Source organism: Erythrolamprus reginae, chromosome 11 (assembly GCF_031021105.1).
Source record: "Erythrolamprus reginae isolate rEryReg1 chromosome 11, rEryReg1.hap1, whole genome shotgun sequence".
Lineage (NCBI taxonomy): Eukaryota > Metazoa > Chordata > Lepidosauria > Squamata > Dipsadidae > Erythrolamprus > Erythrolamprus reginae.
This window is the reverse complement of record NC_091960.1, coordinates 33,919,859-33,944,578: the sequence shown is the minus strand read 5'-3', so window position 1 is coordinate 33,944,578 and position 24,720 is coordinate 33,919,859. Positions and strand designations below refer to the sequence as shown.

The following is a 24,720-nucleotide window of genomic DNA, read 5'->3' as shown; positions in this document are numbered from 1 at the left end:
GCTGATTTTTGGCTCACACAGAGGCTCTGGGGGGGCATTTTTGGCTTCTGGAGAGCCTCCGGGGGGGATGGGATGGGTGCTTTAACCCTCCCCTGACTCCAGGGAAGCCTTTGGAGCCTGGGGAGGGCAAAACAGGAGCCTACTGGGCCCACCAGAAGTTGGGAAACAGGCTGTTTCCAGCCTCCAGAGAGCCTCTGGGAGGGTAGGGGAAGCTGTTTTCTCCATCCCCAGGCATTGAATTATGGGTCTCAGCACTCGCGCATGTGCGATAGCGCGCGCACATGCTCTTTTGCCATCACTGTCTTCTACCATTTCAGAGAATTGCCCAATCTCTTCTTTAAAAGTTCCAGTGATGGAGTGCCCATAATTTATTTCTTTATTATTTATTTATTTATTCAATTTTTATCCCTTAGACTCAGGGCGGCTTACAACATGTCAGCAATAGCACTTTTTTTAACAGAGCTAGGCTATTGCCCCCACAATCCGGGTCCTCATTTGACCCACCTCGTAAGGATGGAAGGCTAAGTCAACCTTGAGCCGGGGATGAGATTTCAACCGCTGACCTTCAGATCTACAAGTCAGCTTCAGTGGCCTGCAGTACAGCACTCTACTACCTGCTGCGCCACCCCGGCTCATTATTTTAATTAATTAATTTCCGAAGGCAAAGTTGTCCAACTGATTAATTATTCTCACTGTTAGGAAATTTCTCCTTAAATGTAAGTTGCTGCTCTCCTTGGTTAGTTTCCATAGATTGTTTTTTGTTCTGCCTTTGATATCTAACCCTAACCCCCAACTCTTCTTGGTGGAAGCCCCTTAGATATTGGAAGAATGTTAATTTATTTTTAAAATTGGATTTGTACACTGTTTGTGTTGTTATGTTCCTTTCAGCTTAAAAGAACAGCACCAGTCTAGATTTGCTCACATAATGCAATGCTTAAGAGTTTCACAAGACTCTTCCTGTTCTCAATTCTTGATTCCAGACTGAATTGTTATTTATTCCCATATTGGTGTCAGCAAGCTTAAACCAATTTATGGGCACTAAAGAGACCTGTAAATGGCTCGTTATGGTTCACAAGTTCACTGTTTTCCCCATCTATTTTAGATGGGGAAAACATATCCACAAATGGAGAAGTGGATATGGACATCTAAAATATGATAGTCTTTTTTGAGCTGAACATCTCAATACTCAGTTGGGAAAGAACACTTACTTTTCCAATAATTCCAATTCTCCATAGGAAACTTCTTATTTCCATGACTAAATCACTAATGAAAACCACTGTTCCGGTTTTCAGTCTCAATGGAATTTTACTTAGGAAAGTTTAGTTTTGCTTTGTTTTTAAAGATAAGATGTAATGGGAGACGATGGCAACCTAGAAATGGAATGTAACTATAATACCTGTCCTCTTTGGTTCACTACGAATCCCAACAGAATTCTTCTGGCATTTTTAAAGTGCAACTCTCACCAAAGGGTCTTTTAGAAAAAGTCATGGTAAGATCTTCTCTACTCTTAGAACACATACCAGTAACTGGCATCAAGTTCTTGAAATGTAATGTCCTTGTCTCGGAGAGGGGCGGCATACAAATCTAATAAATTATTATTTATTATTATTATTATTATTATTATTATTATTATTATAATTATTATTACCTGCTCTCCTCCCATGTTGACCAACAGCTCTGTACCATCTGGGCTGAACGTGACATAGGTAGCTACCAAAACTCTCAGTCGGTTATTGTAGTCAGGTAATTTCACTGGAAGATGCCCTACAGAAAAACAACGACAACAACAACAACCCAAGCACAATTAATACTATTTCCTGTATTTTTTTTTAATAAATAAATTTTTTATTGAATTATATACATATTAAAAACACAGAAACAGATCAGTGTATTATCAATTTGTGAGTACAATTGTAAAATGTCTGTTATAAGACAATACAACATGTATACCCATCCCTCCCCCCTTCCCTGCTGTATCCTTTACAGCAGCCGTCCCCAAACTATGGCCCGCGGGCCACATGCGGGCCACTGAGGCCATTTATCCGGCCCACTGGTGAGTGACAAGAGCACAGGGAAAAGAGAGAGAGAAAGAAAGAAAAGGGAAAGAGAGGGAGGGAAGGAGAAGTGGAGAGGAATGAAAGAGGGAAGGAAGGAAGGTGAAATGGAGGGAACAAGGAAGAAAGGAAGGAAGGAAGAATGAAATGAATGGAGGGACAGAGGAAGGAAGGACTGTTTCTTGGGGGGGGGTAATTTTTTAAAAAAATTCTCTCAACATACATTCAAACAACACAGTGTACCATCTAATTATCCATGAATAAAATGCAGTATTTTGTTAGTAACTAATATCAATCATCGAAAAAGTTGCAAAAGTTTTTTCCCCCTAATTTTGTCATCCAGTTACATTCATTTTTAAATTAAATTTCCTCCTTAATGTTCCTACAAAAAGTGCAACACCAATTATATTTCTAACTTATTAACCATTATGAATTTCATATATGAATTTCAGACCTTCTCCCCCCTCTAAATAGTACGTTCCCATTTTGTTTTTTACTTTAAAACAAGGTATGTGCAGTGTGCATAGGAATTTGTTCATAGTTTTTTTTTATAGTCCGGCCCTCCAACAGTCCGAGGGACAGTGAACTGGCCCTCTGTGTAAAAAGTTTGGGGACCCCTGCTTTACAGCATATCTCATTATAAGTTCACAGATATTTGTATCAGCGTAATTATACATATATAGAAATAATAATAATAATAATAATGATAATAATAATAATAATAATAATAATAATAATAATACAGGTGAAAAGAATTTATCAACAAATAAATAAAGTATTATTCATCTATATTTGGATTGATTTTGCATTTTCTTTTATTTTTTATTTTAACCTTATGTACAGCTATTCTTTTTTCGGTTGTTAACCCAATTATAAAAGTTTTTCCATGTGTCTTTATCTTGTATTTGTTTATCGTTTTTCAGTTTTTGTGTTAGTGTACCATATTCTGCACAGTCAAGTATTTTTTTGATCATATCTTAGGATGGATCTATGTTTATCCCAGGCATGTTTAAATTCAGTTACTGTGGATTTACCAACCACGTCTGCTGGAAGCTTGTTCCAAGCATCTACTACCCTTTCAGTAAAATCATACTTGATAGAATGGACCCTGCTTTAGCTGAGTATTTGCAAGGACGTAGAAAATCCTTTTTAAATTAACACCCCCCCCCCCCCCCACCTATATCCATTTAGAAACATAGAAGATTGATGGCAGAAAAAGACCTCATCTAGTCTGCCCTTATACTGAATGCTGGCTGGGGAATTCTGGGAGTTGAAGTCCAGATATCTTCAAGTTCCCAAGGTTGGGAAACATTGCTCTAGAGCCTGCAGGCTTTAATCCCTACTCCACACACACACAGACAATGAAGTTTGTTGAATGCACTAAAAACTGTCTCCTGGATGGGGCACCACCCAGAGATAATCTTACCTGCTACGTAGTATTGAGCAGCGCCATCTGGGAGGGGTTTCTGTCGATCGCAGAACGTATGGACGCCAGCTGCAGGGTTCTGTTTCATGCTTTTCCTAGCCGGCGAGAAAGAGAGAGGAAAATTTGCATTTGCGCATACAGTACATATTTTTTTTCTCAAGACTTTTCTCCTTGTATTTGTGAACAGGAAAAAAAAATCACGACAGCCCAGGCGTTTTACTTTGCCTCGTGTATCTCAGCGGCTGGTCAGGTCTCATGGAGTTGGCCTTCTCCAAGCCCCATCAGCCGGTTTGGCGGGACCTTGGGGAAGAGCTTTCTCTGTGGTGGCCCCAGACGTCTGGAATCAACTCCCTCCAGAGATTTGTACTGCCACCTCTCTCCTAGCCTTTAGTAAGGCCTTAAAGACACACCTCTGCCGATAGGCCTGGGGTCAATGAACTTTAACCTCTACCCTGGCCCATGACTGAACCTAGTATGTATGTCAAGTTGAAGGTGGATGATTGTTTTTTAAACGAACTGGAGTTTTAGATTAGGAATTGTTTAGAATTTTGTATGTTTTTAGGATTGATTGTTTTCTTCTTAGATAACTGATGACGTTATCTAGTATGGGTAATGAAACGTCTATGAGAAAGCAAGCTTAGAGAGCACCAAGGACCTCTCACGTGAACCCCTGAGCTACAAATATTCTCCTTTATTAGAACCTGTTGTGGTTAGCTCTGGCCCAGCTCCTGCCCCAAGGACTGTGGATGTGGGAGAGACATCCACATGCTGCAGGCCTGCTTTGCCCCCAGTGGAATCTGCTGATGAAGGCTCCTCTGACCAAGAAGACATGAGTGACAGGGAGGAGGAGAGTGTGGCAGACAGCTCAGAAGGAGATCAATTCTCTAGCTCCTCCTTGGATTCGGAACAAGAGTTAATGATACAGCCACGCATGCGGAGAGCAATGCATAGGCAGCAACAACTGAGAGATTATTATCAAAGAAAATGAGGCCACCTGTGGTTGGGTGGGGCTGTGGTCATTAGTGAGGCTGCTATAAAGAGCAGCCTGTGGGTTTGGCCATTGTGGAGGATTATCTGATCGTTGTGTTTCGTGAATGCTTTACCGACTTTGACTTTTTGTGTGCTGATTTTTCTCCGCTTTGAAACTAAACCAGAGCAAAGTATGTTTCACTTTGTGAAAGAAGAAGGACTGTGAATTGCCTCACAGCTGCAAGCTAAGTATCACAGAACTGATAAGGGACTTGTACAAATTACCAGTTTGTTTGGAGACCAGTGCTCTTTGCTACACCAAAAGAGGGCTTGGTTTAAGTGGATTTTCATTATAAAGAACATTGTTTTGAATGTTCAAACGTGTGTGTGTGTGAAATGTGTACCTGTGAATTTTTGGGAGGATTCTACCAGAGAGCCCGACAGAACAGAACCAGGACAATGTGGAATTTGAACAACATACTACTTGCAGGATGAGATCTAAACAAAAATGATTCTTGTACTTCGGAAGTTAGCCCTCTAAGTTATCAGCCTTCGCTTCCGTTACCTGTGGTTGTGGATCATGCGTATGTCGTAAATCCGGACGAAGGGCCCGCTGGCTCCCACGGCGAGATAGTTATTGTCCTGGGGGTTGACCGTCAGGCATTTCGCCTCCACCAGCTGCCCACAATATTCAGTCAGGTCTATCAGCACTTCTGAGTGTTTGCTATTCTCTCGCAAGTCATACTGTCTAAAAAATGTAAAAGAATAAGGGAGAATAAAAACACGAGCAGGCCTTCACACATCAAAAGCAAGCAGAAGCGACACATTTTGACCCCACTGTGAAAAAGTGAGCTAAGTGATAATAAAATTAATTATTAAAAAGTAAGCAAAGTATTAGTGGATTCCTCAATTTCCACATTCAATGAAATCATGTTTTAGGGCAGGGATTCTCCAACCTTGGCAACTTTTTAAAAATTGTTTTTTAAGTAATAATAAAACATTCGCACAACACGTAACAATGTGCTCAATGCTCAAAGTGCCCACTTACTTACTTTATAATATGTAGAAACATAGAAACATAGAAGTCTGACGGCAGAAAAAGACCCCATGGTCCATCTAGTCTGCCCTTATACTATTTTCTGTATTTTATCTTAGGATGGATATATGTTTATCCCAGGCATGTTTAAATTCAGTTACTGTGGATTTACCAACCACGTCTGCTGGAAGTTTGTTCCAAGCATCTACTACTCTTTCAGTGAAATATTTTCTCATGTTGCTTTTGATCTTTCCCCAACTAACTTCAGATTGTGTCCCCTTGTTCTTGTGTTCACTTTCCTATTAAAAACACTTCCCTCCTGAACCTTATTTAATCCTTTAATATATTTAAATGTTTCGATCATGTCCCCCCTTTTCCTTCTGTCCTCCAGACTATACAGATTGAGTTCATTAAGTCTTTCCTGATACTTTTTATGCTTAAGACCTTCCACCATTCTTGTAGCCCGTCTTTGGACCCGTTCAATTTTGTCAATATCTTTTTGTAGGTGAGGTCTCCAGAACTGAACACAGTATTCAAAATGTGGTCTCACCAGCATTCTATATAGCGGGATCATAACCTTAAAATGCTTCTACTTAAGAACTTTTCTAGATAAGAACCGGGTGTTCAAGGGTTTTTGGCCTCTTTTGAAGAACCATTTTCCACTTACAAACCCGAGCCTCTGAAACTGTAACCGGAAAAGGCAGGTAGAAGCCTCCGTGGGGCCTCTCTAGGAATCTCCAGGGGGGGAAACAGGGCCAGAAAAGACAGGGAGAAGCCTCCGTGGGGCCTCTCTAGGAATTTCCTGGGAGCAAAAAGGGCTGGAAAAGGCAGGGAGAAGCCTCTGTGGGACCTCTCTAGGAATCTCCTGGGAGGAAACAGGGCCGGAAAAGGCAGGGAGAAGCCTCTATGGGGCCTCTCTAGGAATCTCCTGGGAGGAAACAGGGCCAGAAAAGGCAGGGAGAAGCCTCTGTGGGGCCTCTCTAGGAATCTCCTGGGAGAAAAAAAAGGCTGGAAAAGGCAGGGAGAAGCCTCTGTGGGGCCTCTCTAGGAATCTCCTGGGAGGAAACAGGGCCGGAAAAGGCAGGGAGAAGCCTCCATGGGGCCTCTCTTGGAATCTCCTGGGAGGAAACGACCCCGGCCCCTAGCCATTGAATGTTTGTACTGAATGAATGATTATGATACTTAGTTTTTAAAATGTTTTTAGTTAATTATTTATATCAATTGGATCTGATTGTAAATTGTATATTGTTTTATGGACATGCTGTGAGCCGCCCCGAGTCCACGGAGAGGGGCGGCCTACAAATCCAATCAATCAATCAATCAATCATAAATTGCCCATTTAACTATTTTGCTCTTCCTACTGCTGTGTGGCCACCCCGAAGTCTCCAAGACGGCTTCAGCCAGCTTCATTTCAGGGTGGACACTGTGTTTTCGCCCCCAGAACATCCAAGAAACCCTACCTGATTAACCCGTCTTCTGCCGCACTCCAGAAGGTGTTGGGCCACATGGGAGCCGTGGCAATTCGCTTGACTCTGTTTTTGTGATCCCCGAACATATGGATCGTTTCTTTGACAGTCAAGTCGTGGACGTGCACTTTAGAATCAGCGGCCCCAGTAATAAGTATCCGGTCCTCTGTGTGCGGCAAGAACTGTGGAAAATAAGCACAGTATCTTTCAGGGCTAGAAGATTCCTTCCCCACCGACAGATTAAAAAGACATTTTTGGAGGGACGTGGTTACTTAAGAGCCACAGATTATTCACTTTGTAGTCAAGTACCTACTCCTTCTAATCTCAACTTGGGCGTCCTCCTCAATCCACAGCTCACATTAGAGAAACACCTTTCAGCTGTGGCGAGGGGGGCGTTTGCCCAGGTTCACCTGGTGCGCCAGTTGCGGCCCTATCTGGACCGGGACTCACTGCTCACAGTCACTCACGCCCTCATCACCTCGAGGCTCAACTACTGTAATGCTCTCTACATGGGGCTACCTTTGAAAAGTGTTCGGAAACTCCAGATCGTGCAGAATGCAGCTGCGAGAGCAATCATGGGCTTTCCCAAATATGCCCATGTTACACCAACACTCCGCAGTCTGCATTGGTTGCCGATCAGTTTCCGGTCACAATTCAAAGTATTGGTTATGACCTATAAAGCCCTTCATGGCACAGGACCAGAATATCTCCAGGACTGCCTTCTGCCGCACGAATCCCAGCGACCGGTTAGGTCCCACAGAGTTGGCCTTCTCCAGGTCCTGTCGATGAAACAATGTCATCTGGCGGGACCCAGGGGAAGAGCCTTCTCTGTGGCAGCCCCAACTCTCTGGAACCAACTCCTCCCAGAGATCAGAATTGCCCCCATCCTCCTTATCTTTTGTAAACTCCTTAAAACCCACCTCTGCCATCAGGCATGGGGGAACTGAGATATTCCCTTCCCCCTAAGCCTATACAATTTATTCGTGGCATGCTTGGTTTTTAAATTAGGGTCTTTTAAATTATTTTAAATATTAGATTTGTTATATGTTGTTTTACTATTGTTGTTAGCCACCCCAAGTCTACGGAGAGGGGCGGCATACAAATCAAATCAAATCAAAGCAATATTATTATCATTATCAGCATTATCATTATTATGTAGTTCCCCCCCCCCCCTATTTTCCTCCCCAAAAGCTAAAGTGCATCTTATACTCCGGTGTGTCTTATACTCTGAAAAATACAGTAATCCTTACTATGGGTGGTCCTCAGTTTATGACCACACTTGAGCCCAACCTTTCCGTTTTTAAGAAAGACAGTTGTTAATTGAACTTTGTCCTTTACGATCTTTTTTTGCAACAGCTGTTAAGTAGTTGTTAAGTTAGTTCTCATGCGTGTTATGTGAACCTGACTCCCCCCATTGACTTTGCAGGTCAGAATGTCACAAAAGGTGAACACATTATTATTATTATTATTATTATTATTATTATTATTATTATTATTATTATTTATTAGATTTGTATGCCGCCCCTCTCCGAAAACCCGGGGATGCTGCAACCAGCATCATGAATCAGTTGCCAAAGATCCGAATTGTGATCACATTGCTGCGACGATTGTTAACTGTGAAAAATGGCCGTAAGTTACTTTTTTTTTTGGTGTGGTGCCGTTGTAACTTCAAAGGGTCACTAAATGAATTGTTGTAAGTCAGGGAGTGGCTCTACTTAGTACTTTACCACCTTCTGCCAAATCCACCCACCTTGACAGAGAATATGTTTGCTGTATGTCCGGTGTGCATGGAAAGGAGTTTCTTATGGTGCAGGGGATCCCACACAATGGTGTGCTGGTCATCAGAGCCAGAGGCCAGCAAGCTGAAAAGTCAAAAGAGACACAAAAAAGCATATTGGAAAATAATTGCTATAAATATTTATATATTTATTTATTTATTTATTTATTTATTTACTTACTTACTTACTTACTTACTTACTTACTTACTTACTTACTTACTTACTTACTTACTTACTTACTTACTTACTTAGTCCAATACACAATGAGGGTTTTAGTAGGTATACAGCGATACCTTGTTTTACGAACTTAATTGGTTCCGGGGCGAGGTTCTTAAGGTGAAACGTTTGTAAGACGAAACAATGTTTTCCATAGGAATCAATGGAAAAGTGATTAATGCGTGCAAGCCCAAAATTCACCCCTTTTGCCAGCCGAAGCGCCCGTTTTTGTGCTGCTGGGATTCCCCTGAGGCTCCCCTCCATGGGAAACCCCACCTCCGGACTTCCGTTGCCAGCGAAGCACCTGTTTTTGCGCTGCTGGGATTCCCCTGCAGCATCATAAAAACACGGAAGTCCAGAGGTGGGGTTTCCCATGGAGGGGAGCCTCAGGGGAATCTCAGCAGCACAAAAACGAGTGCTTCACTGGCAACGGAAGTCTGGAGGTGGGGCATCCCAGAGGCGGCGGTGGGTTTGTAAGGTGAAAATAGTTTGTAAGAAGAGGCAAAAAAATCTTAAACCCCGGGTTTGTATCTTGAAAAGTTTGTATGACGAGGCGTTTGTAAGATGAGGTATCACTGTATATCTATATACACATAGTAAACTACATGATGAAGGTTATAGAGGAGATACTCATAGTAAAATATATCTAAGAAATAATAGAAAAGAAGATATAGGAATAGAACATATCAATGAAAGAATAGAAGAAGAGATATAGGAATAGAAGAAAGGTATAGGAAATATAGGAGAGCAACAGGACAGGGGACGGAAGGCACTCTAGTGCACTTGTACTCGCCCCTTACTGACCTCTTAGGAATCTGGAGAGGTCAACCATAGATAATCTAAGAGTAAAGTGTTGGGGGTTTGGGGATGACACTATGGAGTCCGGTAATGAGTTCCACGCTTCGACAACTCGGTTACTGAAGTCATATTTTTTACAGTCAAGTTTGGAGCAGTTAATATTAAGTTTAAATCTGTTGTGTGCTCTTGTGTTGCTGTGGTTGAAGCATTTTATTTATTTATTATTAATTAATTGGACTCAGGGCGGCTCACAACAAACATAGAATGCATAGTAAAACAATTTGATCCAATTAATTACGATTAAAAGACTTAAAAAGATCCTAAAAACTTTAAAAAACGTTCAATTTATCAATCACTCAATAGGTCACTCTAAACAAACTCATTGGTCGGGGGAAAGATCTAGTGGCCCTAGGCCGGGCGGCAAAGATGAGTTTTCAAGCTTTTTCGGAAAGCAAGGCGGATGGGGGCAGTGTGAATCTCTGGGGGCAGCTGGTTCCAGAGGGATGGGGCCCCCACAGAGAAGGCTCTTCCCCTAGGCCCCACCAGCTGGCATTGTCTGGCTGACGGGGCCCTGAGAAGACCCACTCTGTGGGACCTCACTGGATGCTGTGTCCCACACTGTGGGACAAAAAATGCTGGACTCGATGGGCTTTGGCCCAATTCAGCAGGGCTCTTCTTATATCCTTATGTTATTGAGCTTTAGGATGTGTTATCTGAGTGTTCCCTTTATTTTTTTGAGCAGTATATTTTTGAATAGTAAAAATTATATGTTATGGGAGAGGATCAGGATTTTAGAGATGCTTAGGTGGAGCATGGCCTAAAACAGGTTGGGAACCCCTCATCTAAAGCAAGGGTCCCTAACCTAACCTAACAGGCCACGGCGAATGCTGGCTGGGGAATTCTGGGAGTTGAAGTCCAGATCTCTTCAAGCTGCCCAAGTTGGGGAACACTGGCCCAAGGAACGAATCTGTTACAGAACCTGGTAGTCCTGCTAGAATTACTTCGAAACCTCCTCCCAGAGAGGAGCCACGGAAACAAACTAAGGGGTTAAGGTTGGGAAACAAGGATCTAGAGCAGTGATTTTCAACCTTTTTAAAGCCGCGGCACATTTTTTACATTTACAAAACCATTGGGCACATTGGGGGCGGGGGGCTAAAAAAAGTTTGGACAAAAAATTCTCTCTCTCTCTCTTCCTCCCTTTCGCTCTATTTCTCTCTCTCTCCCTCTTTCTCTCCCTTCCTCTTTTTTTCTCTTTCTCCATCCCTCTTTCTTTCTCCCTTCCTTCCTCTTTTTTGCTCTCTTTCTCTCTCCCACCTTCCCTCCCCCCCTCTCTCTTTCTCTCTCTCTCTTGCTTTCTTTCTCTCTCTTGTTCTCTTTCTCTTTCTTTATTTCTTTCTCTCTCTCTCTCGTTCTCTTTCTTTTTCTCTCTCGCTTTCTTTCTCTCTCTCTCGTTTTCTTTCTCTCTTACTTGCTTGCTTTCTCTCATCTTGTTTTTTCTTTCTCTCTTTCTCTCTTTCTTTCTCTTTCTCTCTCTTGCTCTCTTTGTTACTTTCTCTCTCTCTTGTTTTCTTTCTTTTTCTCTCTCACTTTCTTTCTCTCTCGTTTTCTTTCTCTCTTACTTGCTTGCTTTCTCTCTCTTGTTTTTTCTTTCCCTCTTTCTCTCTTTCTTTCTCTTTCTCTCTCTCGCTCTCTTTCTTTGTTACTTTCTCTCTCTCTTGTTTTCTTTCTCTCTCTGAGCTTCGCGGCACACCTGACCATGTCTCACGGCACACTAGTGTGCGGCGGGACAGTGGTTGAAAAACACTGATCTAGAGCAGTGTTTCCCAACCATGGCAACTTGAAGATATCTGGACTTCAACTCCCAGAATTTCTCCCAGTCCTCAGTCCCATCTCCTAGCCTTGGAGAGAAATCTATTTTTGGAGACATACTTACTTTCCCTTTTCGTTCCATTCAAGGCAGTTGACACAGCCAGCATGACCCTGGAAAACCAAGAACAATCTCAGAGCTTTGCCAATTTCAGATTACTCACTCGGAAGGATAAATGGAAAACCTACCATGGCCCCTTTTTTTTTGCAGTTTTAAGCTCTCCAGAACTTCTTCTGACCTATGTTCCATTTTGCTTCTATTGCTAATCCTAAATGCCAATGCGTGTATCTTTTGAACAAATATTCCTACATCACAGGGGTGGGATTCCTTTACTGGTTCTGTGGGGATGGTTTGGTAGCCGTGGCAGGGAAAGGATACTGCAAAATCTCCATTCACACCCACTCCAGGGAAAGGATACCGTGTTTCCCCGAAAATAAGACACTGTCTTATATTAATTTTTGCTCCAAAAGTTGTGCTACATCTTATTTTTTATTTTTTTTTGGGGGGGGGGGGGGGCTTACATTTCTCAAATAAGACAAATTCACAGGCAGAAAAGCTGACACCCCCAAAGAAAGTGTACCGTACGGTACACTGATTATGGTACGGTACCTGTCAGTATGGCACACACACAAACGACGGCACTTGTATGGTATAACCGTATACTCACGCTATTGCAGCTTCCGGCCACCGGAGGAGCTACAGTCTACGCACTGTCGTGGAGACCGTAATGGCGGTGAGACAGCAGCAGACTGTGTCTGCAGTACTGGACGGTACAAAGCGATGGAAGGGGCCAGCAGGGGACGCCACATTATTACGGTACCGCTATGAACAGCTTTGAATGGTACCGTATGTTTTTCCACCGTACCGTATGTAAACTTGACTACGCCTTATTTTCGGGGGGTGCCTTATATTAGCAAATTCTGCAAAACCTCTGATATGCCTTATTTTCGGGGTACGTATTATTTTTGGGGGAAAAGTAGTGCAAAATCTAAATCTAAATAAAAAATCTCCATTCCCTCCTCTGTAAATTGTATTGATATTGTAAAATCTCCATTCCCTCTCTGGGGCCAGCCAGAGGTGGTGTTTGCCCGTCCTCTGAATTATGCAAAATTTCCATGACTTCCAGCAGGTTCTGATGGGTTCTCCAGAACTTGTCAGGACCTGCTGCATCATATTATTGAAATAGGCCTAGAAATGGCAATAACAGAATTTCCCATAACAATCTCAGGTCTAACAATAGTCACACTGAAGTTTGACAAGCTGCTCATTAAGAATTTTTTTTTGGGGGGGGGGGTGTTGTGCCTCTCGGGATTAGCAAATCAAGGTTTCCCTATTATCTTTTCAATTTGTTAAATATGAATGAAGTACTTAACAAAAAATTTAGGAAAAATAAGATAAGAATAGGAACAATTAACCTTCAGTAGACTAGGAAATACTTTACAAATCAAGAAAATATTATTATTGTTGTTGTTGTTGTTTTGTTGTTATTGTTGTTGTTATTATTATTATTTATTTGCTACCGTGACCATCCACCACTTACCTGTAGCTCTGCTTCCAAGCCCAGACGTTGAATGAATGGGTCAGTAACATGATAGTGTCGCTCAAAACTGAGGGCACCCTTTTCCTATAAACAAGAGTTAAATGCAATTAATGGAGAGGCCTTAAGAACATTCTGCATCCAACCACAATTCTTCTGTGTAAGACACAATGAAGGAGAATAGATACCTCCAAATATACAAAAATAATAATACCCAAGCCTTCTTGCCCTTCTCTGATCTATTCTACTGACTGAATTTTTCCTGAAATGCAACAGTCAGAACTGGAGGAAATATTCAAAATGAGATTAATCAATATGGAACGTAGCAAATATAGATTTCCCCACAACAATTATCTTACTAGATTTACTATAGTCACCCACTCCAAAAGACTCTCTCTGTCTTTTGGAGTGGGTGACTATAGTATGGACCATACTTTTATGAATGTAGCTTTAAATTGCATCTAAAAATGTCGGTTTTAAATACTGACAAAGATTGATTCATATCCAGCTTTATTTATTTATTTATTTATTCATTTGTCCAATACACAATACATATGGAAGAGAATAGACATGAAGTAATATATATAGAGGAGAAGATATATGAAAGGAAGAAAATATATATGATATATGAGATAAAGGAAAGACAATTGGATAGGGGACGAAAGGCACACTAGTGCACTTATGTACGCCCCTTAGTGACCTCTTAGGAACCTGGAGAGGTCAATCATGGATAGTCTAAGGGAGAAATGTTGGGGGTTAGTGGTTGACACTATTGAGTCCGGTAATGAGTTCCACGCTTCGACAACTCGATTGTTAAAGTCATATTTTTTACAGTCAAGTTTGGAGCGGTTAAAATTAAGTTTGAATCTGTTGCGTGCTCTTGTGTTGTTGCAGTTGAAGCTGAAGTAGTCATTGACAGGCAGGACGTTGCAGCATATGATCTTGTGGGCAATACTTAAATCGTGTTTTAGGCGCCGTAGTTCTAAGCTTTTTAGACCCAGGATTGTTAGTCTATTTTCGTAGGGAATTCTGTTTCGAGTGGAGGAGTGAAGGGCTCTTCTGGTGAAATATCTTTGGACATTTTCAAGGGTGTTGATGTCCGAGATGTGGTATGGGTTCCAGACAGATGAGCTGTATTCAAGGATGGGTCTGGCAAAAGTTTTGTAGGCTCTTGTGTGTGAGATTGCCGGAGGAGAAGCTGCGTAGGATCAGGTTAACAACTCTAGAAGCCTTTTTGGCGATAGTGTTGCAGTGGGCTTTGGCACTTAGGTCATTTGATATGAGTATTCCTAACAAGTGAAATTGCAGAATCCTTTCTCCTCATTTAGAGGGCTAACAACCAGATGATTGCAAGGGAATATAAATCCTTCCCTTCTCGGCCATTCATTCAGAACTGAAGAAGCTTCTTAGATGAGAAGTGAAATCAAACAAAAACAAAGAAATCCCAGGTGCCTTTTAAAAAAGCACCTTAGGGACAACCATGACCTGAATGATTGAGAATCCCTGTAGACGTATCATCTCCATCTTCCAGAGCATTGGGTATCCCTCCTATTCTGTGTCATCATCTCTCTCTTCATCTGTCTTTGTGTCAGAATAGTCAAACATCTGGCAACTCCAAATCTCCAAATCTCAACCAACAAATGTTCTGTCCTACACATTGGCAAAAAGAATTTGAACACCAAATACAAGATCTTGCAGATGACCCTCACTCTGTAATACTCATATCAAATGACCTAAGTGCCAAAGCCCACGGCAACTACATTGCCAAAAAGGCCAAAAACCTAACCCTATGTAGTTTCTTCTCCGGTAATACCACACTACTAATCAGAGCATACAAAACCTTTGCTAGACCAATCCTTGAAGACAGCTCATCTGTCTGGAACCTGCTCTGTTTTCTGGTAGAAATTTAGCGATTACAAATAACTCTGATTAAATGCATTATTTCATGAATAAAGAAACTCCATTTATTTCTCTGCTCTTCTGGAATTCAAACACATTCCATACAGGCACTGGGTCCGTTATCTCCCTTAGCTGCATGCCTCACATTCCTCCTCCTGCTCCACTTAACAAGATTTATTTTCCTAACAGCATGATTTTGAAAAACAGCAGAACTGACTGTTTACAGCACAGAATACTTTTGCTTACTTGAGAGCGGCAAGAAACACATTCATTTTTTCCCTTCGGCAACGTTGAAACTCCACCCTTCTTCCCCACTGACCCCCTGACGTACCAAATACATCACTACAGTATTTAACCCATTCCTCTCCTTAATATCTTCTTCCAGACCTCTGTTCTCTACGTTTTTGGGCCCTTCTGAATTTAGGGCTAACCCAGCGAGCGTCTGATTCTCCCTCGCTAGATCCTGAACTCATAGCCCCATCCTGTGGCTGGCCTCCCACCTGTTCTACTACCTGTAACCCCGGGCCCCCTACTAATTCATAAACACTATCTGAATCCGAGTCCTCAATATCTTCATCATCCTCCAACTGATCAGGAGTATGCACAACAGAACCTATACCACATATCGGACATAAATACAGTAGAACAGTGTTTCCCAACCGTGGGAAATTGAAGATATCTGGACTTCAACTCCCAGAATTCCCCAGCCAGCGAACGCTGGCAGAGGAATTCTGGGAGTTGAAGTCCAGATATCTTCAAGTTCCCATGGTTGGGAAACACTGCATTAGAAAGTGTCCAGAGTTACTTTACGAGAAGAGCTCTCCACCATTCCTCTACTCGCAACAGAATACCTTACACAACCAGACTTGAAATCTTAGGCTTAGAAAGCTTAGAATTGTGTTGCCTTCGGCACGACCTCAGCATAGCTCATAAAGTCATCTGCTACAGCGTCCTTCCTGTCAATTACTACTTCAGCTTCGACCACAACAATACACGAGCACACAACGGATACAAACTCAGAGTGAACTGCTCCAAACTGTAGAAAATACGACTTTAGCAACCGAGTGGTTAATGCCTGGAATTCACTACCTGACTTGGTAGTTTTGTCACCAAACCCTCAAAACTTTACCCTTAGACTGCCCACTGTTGACCTCTCCCAATTCCTAAGAGGTCAGTAAGGGGCGTGCATAAATGCACCAGCGTGCCTTCCGTCCCCTGTCCTAATGTTCCCTCTTATCAGTACCCATCTCATGTATATAAACAATGTTGCATCTATGTATATTACCAATACCTTACTTGACAAAATAAATAAATAAAATAAAATAAATAAAATATCTATTCCTCTATCTTTTTATCTAAGCCTAAAACGTTAAAATGTTGAATATTATGGACCTCAAGACACACTTGATGTCTTTTGCATTCTGATGAAGACAGATGAATGACATGGTTTTCTAACCAGCTTAGGAAACAGTCTCATAGAAATGTCACCCAGTCGGTTTTTAATGAGCTTGCAAATTAAGAGATCACACAACAAGCAGTAACCACGGTTTGTCATGACAAAAGCAGGGGGAGTAATCTGAATGTGTGATAGCAGCACCTAGGATCAATAGAAACATAGAAACATAGAAGACTGACGGCAGAAAAAGACCTCCTGGTCCATCTAGTCTGCCCTTATACTATTTTTGTATTTTATCTTAGGATGGATCTATGTTTATCCCAGGCATGTTTAAATTTAGTTACTGTGGATTGACCAACCATGTCTGCTGGAAGTTTGTTCCAAGGATCTACTACTCTTTCAGTGAAATAATATTTTCTCATGTTGCCTTTGATCTTACCCCCAACTAACTTCAGATTGTGTCCCCTTGTTCTTGGGTTCACTTTCCTATTAAAAACACTTCCCTCCTGAACCTTATTTAACCCTTTAACATATTTAAATGTTTCGATCATGTCCCCCCTTTTCCTTCTGTCCTCCAGACTATACAGATTGAGTTCATGAAGTCTTTCCTGATACGTTTTATGCTTAAGACCTTCCACCATTCTTGTAGCCCGTCTTTGGACCTGTTCAATTTCGTCAATAACTTTTTGTAGGTGTGGTCTCCAGAACTGAGCACAGTATTATTTCAAATGGGGTCTCACCAGCGCTCTATATAGCGGGATCACAATCCCCCTCTTCCTGCTTGTGATACCTCTAGCTATGCAGCCAAGCATCCTACTCGCTTTTCCTACCGCCCGGCCACACTGCTCACCCATTTTGACACTGTCAGAAATCACGACCCCTAAATAGAGAGGGTCTCTTCCTAACTGCTCAGTAGCGATGCAAAGAATGATAAAAGGATGAATAAGGCCTAGCAGCTTGTTCCATTCATCTTGGGCCTGGCTCCTGGCAAAGACACAAGCGGTCTGTGACAAAGAAGACAAACAAAGTATACTTTAAAGATTTAAGTATTGCCCACAAGATCATATGCTGCAACGTCCTTCTGGTCAATGACTACTTCAGCTTCAACTGCAACAACACAAGAGCATGCAACAGATTCAAACTTAATATTAACCGCTCCAAACTTGACTGTAAAAAATATGACTTTAACAATCGAGTTGTCAAAGCGTGGAACTCATTACCGGACTCAATTGTGTCAACCCCTAACCCCCAACATTTCTCCCTTAGACTCTCCACGATTGACCTCTCCAGGTTCCTAAGAGGCCAGTAAGGGGCGTATATAAGTGCACTGATGTGCCTTTCGTCCCCTGTCCAATTGTCTTTCATTTCTTTCACCTATCTTCTATATCCTCTTCCTTTCATATATCCCAGTGGTCCCCAAACTACGGCCCGGGGGCCGGATGCGGCCCGCTGAGGCAATTTATCTGGCCCGCGGCAGCCCATGAGATTTTATCAATAGATATAATAAGCTCCTGAATCTCCTGTCAACTCACCGTGGTCTGCTGCTGAGCGAGGAGGCGGTACAGAGGCAAGGGGCGGGGAGGATAGGAGGGAGATAGAGAGAGAGGGAGAGATACAAAGAGGGAGAGAGAAAGAGAATGAGTGAGAGAAAGAAAGAGAGAAAGAGACAGAGAAAGAAAGAGAGAGAGAAAGAGGGAGAGATAGAGAGGAAGAGAGAAAGGGAGATAGATGGAAAGAGTGAGAGAGAGAAAAGAGAAAAATGAGAAAATGATGGAGAGAAAACGAGGGAGAGGAAAATGAAACAAATGAGAGAGAAGGAAGAAAAGAGAGAGGGAAGAGAAATGGAGATGAGGGAGGGAGGGAAGGAAAGAAGGAGAAATGGAGGGAGTTTGTTGATTTAAGTTTCAATTTACTTGTTAATAAAGAAGTATAAATTACTTTATTACTTAATTATTTAATTACTGTACTTCTTTATTTTAAATATTGTATTTGTTCCCATTTTGTTTGGGCATAGGGATTTGTTCATAGGTTTTTTTTATAGTCCGGCCCTCCAACAGTCCGAGGGACAGTGAACTGGCCCCCTGTGTAAAAAGTTTGGGGACCCCTGATATATCCTCTCCTCTAAGTTAACTTTCATCTTTTTATATTATCATGTCTATTTTTCTTCCTATGTATTTGTGTATTGGACAAATGAATAAATAAAACAAATAAAAAAAAATCTATCTATTCCTCTATCTTTTCATCTTAGCCTAAGACGTTAAAATGTTGAATATTATGGACCTCAAAACACACTTGATGTCTTTTGCATTCTGATGAAGACAGATGAATGACACGGTTTTCTAACCAGCTTAGGAAACAGTCTCATAGAAATGTCACCCAGTCGGTTTTTAAATGAGCTTGCAAATTAGGCGATCACACAACAAGCAGTAACCACAGTTGGTCATGACAAAAGCAGGGGGAGTAATCTGAATGTGTGATAGCAGCACCTAGGATCAATAGAGAGGGTCTCTTGCTAACGGCTCAGGACCCTTTCTAGCGATGCAAAGGATGATAAAAGGATGAATAAGGCCTAGCAGCTTGTTCCATTCATCTTGGGCCTGGCTCTTGGCAAAGACACAAGCGGTTTCTGAGGAAGAAGACAAACAAACAGACAGGAGGAACAAGAAAACCAGTCCCCGCGATGGCCTCTCTAAAAGCCATCCTCCTCCACTCCAGCTCGCCCTCCAGCAAAAGGCTGTTAATGACTCCGAGAGGAGACCTACCTTGAGCTGCCTGCTAATGAGGTCTCCAATAATATTTGCCTTTGCCATCTTTTCACAATAGGGCCTACGAAAGCAAGTTAGGGGTGGTGTTGCTGTGAATCCAAGCATTCCAGCAGAATTCACGTCCATGGAGAAGGCATTGAAATTACCTATAATTTGGAGAGAAGAAGGGGGAGGAGAGAGAAGAAAGCTTTGAAATTATTTAGACATAAAATTATGGCGCTGTTCTAGCCGAAAAAAGGAAATTTTGATGTGAGGTTTTCAAATATTTGCCCTTAGTCATTTGATTTCTAAAATTACGTACATAAATTTTATTTATTTACTTACTTACTTACTTACTTACTTACTTACTTATTAGATTTGTATGCCGCCCCTCTCCGTAGACTCGGGGCGGCTCACAACAGCAATACAACAATTCATAACAAATCTAATAATTTAAGAACATTTTAAAAAACCCATTATTAATCAGACATACATATAAACATACCATACATAAATTAGGCCCTGGGGGAGATATCTCGATTCCCCCATGCCTGGCGGCAAAGGTGGGTTTTAAGGAGTTTACGGAAGGCAAGGAGGGTGGGGACAGTTCTAATCTCTGCGGGGAGCTGGTTCCAGAGAGTCGGGGCCGCCACAGAGAAGGCTCTTCCCCTGGGACCTGCCAAACAACATTGTTTAGTCAACGGGACCCGGAGAAGGCCCACTCTATGGGACCTAAGCGGTTGCTGGGATTTCTGCGGCAGAAGGCGGTCCCGGAGATATTCTGGTCCGATGCCATGAAGGGCTTTATAGGTCATAACCAACACTTTGAATTGTGACCAGAAATTGATTGGCAACCAATGCAGACTGCGGAGTGTTGGTGTGACATGGGCATACCTGGGGAAGCCCATGATTGCTCTCGCAGCTGCATTCTGCACGATCTGAAGTTTCGGAACACTCTTCAAAGGTAGCCCCATGTAAAGAGCGTTACAGTAATTGAACCTCGAGGTGATGAGGGCATGAGTGATTGTGAGCAGTGAGTCCCGGTCCAGATAGGGCCGCAACTGGTGCACCAGGCGAACCTGGGCAAACGCCCCCCTCGCCACAGCTGAAAGATGTTTCTCTAATGTGAGCTGTGGATCGAGGAGGACGCCCAAGTTGCGGACCCTCTCTGAGGGGGTCAATAATCCCTCTCCATAGATGGAGTCTTGGCCTAAATTCTTAGATATCGTTCTCAGTGGAAATTAAAATACTCCTCCCGCCCCAATAGCTTTCAGAAGTTTTAAGATCTTCACACAAGATTTTAAGACATCCACTAATTTTCACAATAAACAGCTTATATGGTAATTACAGGAATCATATATAATAAAAAGCATATGAATGTTATATGTACAAATATAAACAACTCTGTAGTTGCAACTATTTTTTTCCTCTACCTAAGTTGCATTAAAAAATAAATAAGAATTTTCTTTCAATGTTTACAAATATCACAACGATGCAGAATGTCAAAGGAATATATGAAATCCTGATACCTTCAACATCAATGGTTAACACAGACAGCCAAGAAAAACTGAGTTAGGTTTTAGCCCATTGCAAAGCGGTTTCCCAAAACATTACTGATATCAAGGAACATCCACCTCACAGCAGACATGATGAAATATTTGAGGACTTCTGAAATATTAAAGACGGAAGCTTCTTCTAAGAACTAGTGCGATGGAATTGGATGAAAATGAAAGTGGATGAAACCAGTCACAAAAGAACTTAGACAGGATAATTATAGAGGGTGGACAAAAAAATGGAAACAATTGACTTTTTGGCATCATAATGTTGGAACATGTTCAAATCAATCAAAACTTGACATATTTTAATGTGTTTTTTTAAAAAAAATCTGTTGTTTGATATGTTTTTTTAAGCTACCTTTTTTTTTTTTTACAGAAATTTAAGGAAATTGGTTATAACCTTCTAGAAATGGCAGAGCTCTCAGACTTTCAAAGAGGCCAAATTGTTGGTGCTCGAATGGCAGGCGCTAGTGTAACAGAAAGTGCCCGAATGTTTGGCGTTTCAAGAGGTCATGTCTCAAAAGTCATGGCTGCTTTTGAAAGAGAAGGGAAAACGTCCTCAGCCAAGCACAGGTCTTGTCAAAAGTCGAAGTTGTCTGAGACTGTTCAGACTCTAAAGCGAATTGTTAGAGCAGATCGCAACACCGCAGCTCCTAAAATCACTGCAGAGCTCAATACTGTAGACACATACAGAACCCTCTTTATTACATATCATTCAAAGAGCCCATGCAGCTCTCAATCCAAAAAAGATGGTACATGTGGAAGTGGTTCTCAACCTTTCTAATGCCGTGATCCCTTAATACAGTTCCTCGGGTTTTGGTGACCCCCAACCATAAGTCTAGTGCCAATTCTCTCAACAGTGTTGGTAGGAAGGTGAGAGGGACACTCCCCTGATTGGTCAGACTGTAAAAATATGTTCCAAGGCGCCAGAATAGAAGCTTTAGTTCCTAACACCATGGGAAATTTGTCTTTTCCCATAGTCTTAGGCGACCCCTGTGAAATGGTCTTTCGACCCCCAAAGGGGTCCCGACCCCGCAGGTTCTCTTTCAAGCAGAGATCTTCAAACTTGGCAACTTTAAGACTGGTGGACTTCAACTCCCAGAATTCCCCAGCCAGCTAAAGTTGCCAAGTTTGAGGACCCATGCTTTAGAGCAGTGTTTCCCAACCTTGGCAACTTGAAGATACAGTATTTGGACTTCAACTCCAGAAGTCCAGATATCTTCAAGTTGCCAAGGTTGGGGAACACTGCTTTAGAGGATGCCACAAAATGTTTGGAAAGTAACTACAAGTATATTCTCTAATACTGTACTTGCCTAGTAAATAAGCAATTTAATACTTTACAAATGTAAGCTCAATTACAGAAGCATTCTGTGATGCATTAGAAAACAATAATGTAGGATTACTAAGTGTAGTTATCTGTTTCCATAACTTAGCCTTGCCTGACAAAGTCATCGTTCAGATATGTAACTTAAGTTCCCAGAATTCAGAACCAGCGTGCCTGTTGCTCAGAATTCTGGGAAATGAATTGTAGTTTTGGAGGATGAAGAAAGATGCAATAATATATATATTTCCCCAGAAGGAGTGATGATTGAAAGTACTAATTACAGTCATTCTGAAAAATGATTTTCTAACAACAATTACTTGGAGGAATCATTTTTAAAATTTCCCTTCATATATATTAAGTGAAATGTGAAGCCATTAATGCTAAAAGTTGTTATTGCAACAAATGAAAACCTGTTCTTAAGTCAATATTGTGATCTGAGTCCAGATGACCTATCATTGAAACCCATGATGGATTTCATGATATAGTAAAAGATTTTTGATTCAATTTTCCCATTACAGATCTCAGATACCAGCTCTCAGATTTCTGATAAACAACATTGCTGGATTAGACACAGGGCTTGTGTTATTAGTGGGAAAGAAATGTCTTTCTTTTGAAACAAAAAAAAACACTTTTAAACATGGAAATGTTTGTTAAATCTTAATAAGAAGTATCAAGAACAGAAAACAAAACTACAGAAATACAACACCAAACACACAATTTAGGAATATATATATATACATTTGTACCTTAAGGAGATCTAAAAGAAAGTTTTAAGGATCCGTATAAAATGGACACACATAGGTTGAGTCATACTTTGTTGGGCAAGTCACAATTGGATGAGATCACACTTGCAGACCAGAAATGATTAACAGTAATTACTGGAGGCACACAAGATTCTATACCCCAAATAAAACAACAACATAGCATGGGATAGTCATCGTAATTTTGACTAGATTTGAAAGTGAATATTTTAGGTTTCTAGTAAAAATTAATAGGGACACTATTTTAAAACACAGGATATATGAATGTATGTTAATTAAAAAAAACACAATAACACACGAGCACACAACAGATTCAAACTTAACGTAAACCGCTCCAAACTCGACTGCAAAAAGTACGACTTTAGTAAACTAGTGGTCAAAGCATGGAACTCACTACTGGACTCTGTAGTGTCATCTCCTAATCCCCAAAATTTTACCCTTAGACATAGAAACATAGAAGACTGACGGCAGAAAAAGACCTCATGGTCCATCTAGTCTGCCCTTATACTATTTCCTGTATTTTATCTTAGGATGGATATATGTTTATCCCAGGCATGTTTAAATTCAGTGACTGTGGATTTACCAACCTGTATTTTATCTTACAATGGATTTATGTTTATCCCAGGCATGTTTAAATTCAGTTACTGTGGATTTATCAACCACGTCTGCTTGAAGTTTGTTCCAAGGATCTACTACTCTTTCAGTGAAATAATATTTTCTCACGATGCTTCTGATCTTTCCCCCAACTAACCTTAGATTGTGTCCCCTTGTTCTTGTGTTCACTTTCCTATTAAAAACACTTCCCTCCTGGACCTTATTTAACCCTTTAACATATTTAAATGTTTCGATCATGTCCCCCCTTTTCCTTCTGTCCCCCAGACTATACAGATTGAGTTCATGAAGTCTTTCCTGATACGTTTTATGCTTAAGACCTTCCACCATTCTTGTAGCCCGTCTTTGGACCCGTTCAATTTTGTCAATATCTTTTCGTAGGTGAGGTCTCCAGAACTGAACACAGGATTCCAACTGTGGTCTCACCAGCGCTCTATATAGCGGGATCATAATCTCCCTCTTCTTGCTTGTTATACCTCTAGCTATGCAGCCAAGCATCCTACTTGCTTTCCCTACCGCCTGACTGCACTGTTCACCCATTTTGAGACTGTCAGAAATCACTACCCCTAAATCCTTCTCTTCTGAAGTTTTTGCTAACACAGAACTGCCAATGCAATACTCAGATTGAGGATTCCTTTTCCCCAAGTGCATTATTTTACATTTGGAAACATTAAACTGCAGTTTCCATTGCTTTGACCATTTATCTAGTAAAGCTAAATCATTTACCATATTACAGACGCCTCCAGGAATATCTGTCCACTGTTGACCTCTGCAGATTCCTAAAAGGTCAGTAAGGGGCATGCATAAGTGCACCAGCATGCCTTCCGTCCCCTGTCCTATTGTCTCTTTATGTTTTACTAGAATCATGTATATGAATACAGTAGTACATCTACTTAAAAACTTAATTTGTTCCGTGACCAGGTTCTTAAATAGAATCAATGTAAAAGCAAATAAGGAAAGAAATAAAAGCTTGGAATTTGGGTGGGAGGAGGAAGAAGAGGAGGAGGACAGTCGCTGCCGAAGGAAGAAGGTGAGGTGAGGGGAATTAAAAAAAATCAAAAACTTTATATATTAGTAGTGGCAAGAATAGCATTTGCACAAGAATGGAAAGAAAAAGAAATTCCAAAAGACGAAGAGGTCTTCAGAAAGATTATGGAATGTGCAGAATTAGATATGATGACGAGACGGTTGAACAATCAATTGGAAACGGAGTTTTATAAAACTTGGGAGAAAGTATACAATTGGTGGAATGGAAAAAAGGATTATTAAAGATATTAAGAT

General features: G+C 41.3%; 1 protein-coding gene across 1 annotated transcript in view; it reads right to left on the bottom strand.

The window, feature by feature from the left end:
- WDTC1 (WD and tetratricopeptide repeats 1) overlaps positions 1-24,720 on the bottom strand; it is a 49,381-nt gene that overhangs the window by 20,538 nt on the left and 4,123 nt on the right. The window contains exons 2-9 of the mRNA XM_070764100.1: positions 19,205-19,353; positions 13,151-13,234; positions 11,677-11,723; positions 8,702-8,813; positions 6,946-7,133; positions 5,015-5,197; positions 3,481-3,575; positions 1,649-1,764 (exon numbers count right to left, since the gene is read on the bottom strand). Coding sequence (XP_070620201.1) covers positions 1,649-1,764; positions 3,481-3,575; positions 5,015-5,197; positions 6,946-7,133; positions 8,702-8,813; positions 11,677-11,723; positions 13,151-13,234; positions 19,205-19,333 — 954 coding nt within the window. The 5' untranslated portion in view covers positions 19,334-19,353. The remainder of the gene's footprint in view (positions 1-1,648; positions 1,765-3,480; positions 3,576-5,014; positions 5,198-6,945; positions 7,134-8,701; positions 8,814-11,676; positions 11,724-13,150; positions 13,235-19,204; positions 19,354-24,720) is intronic.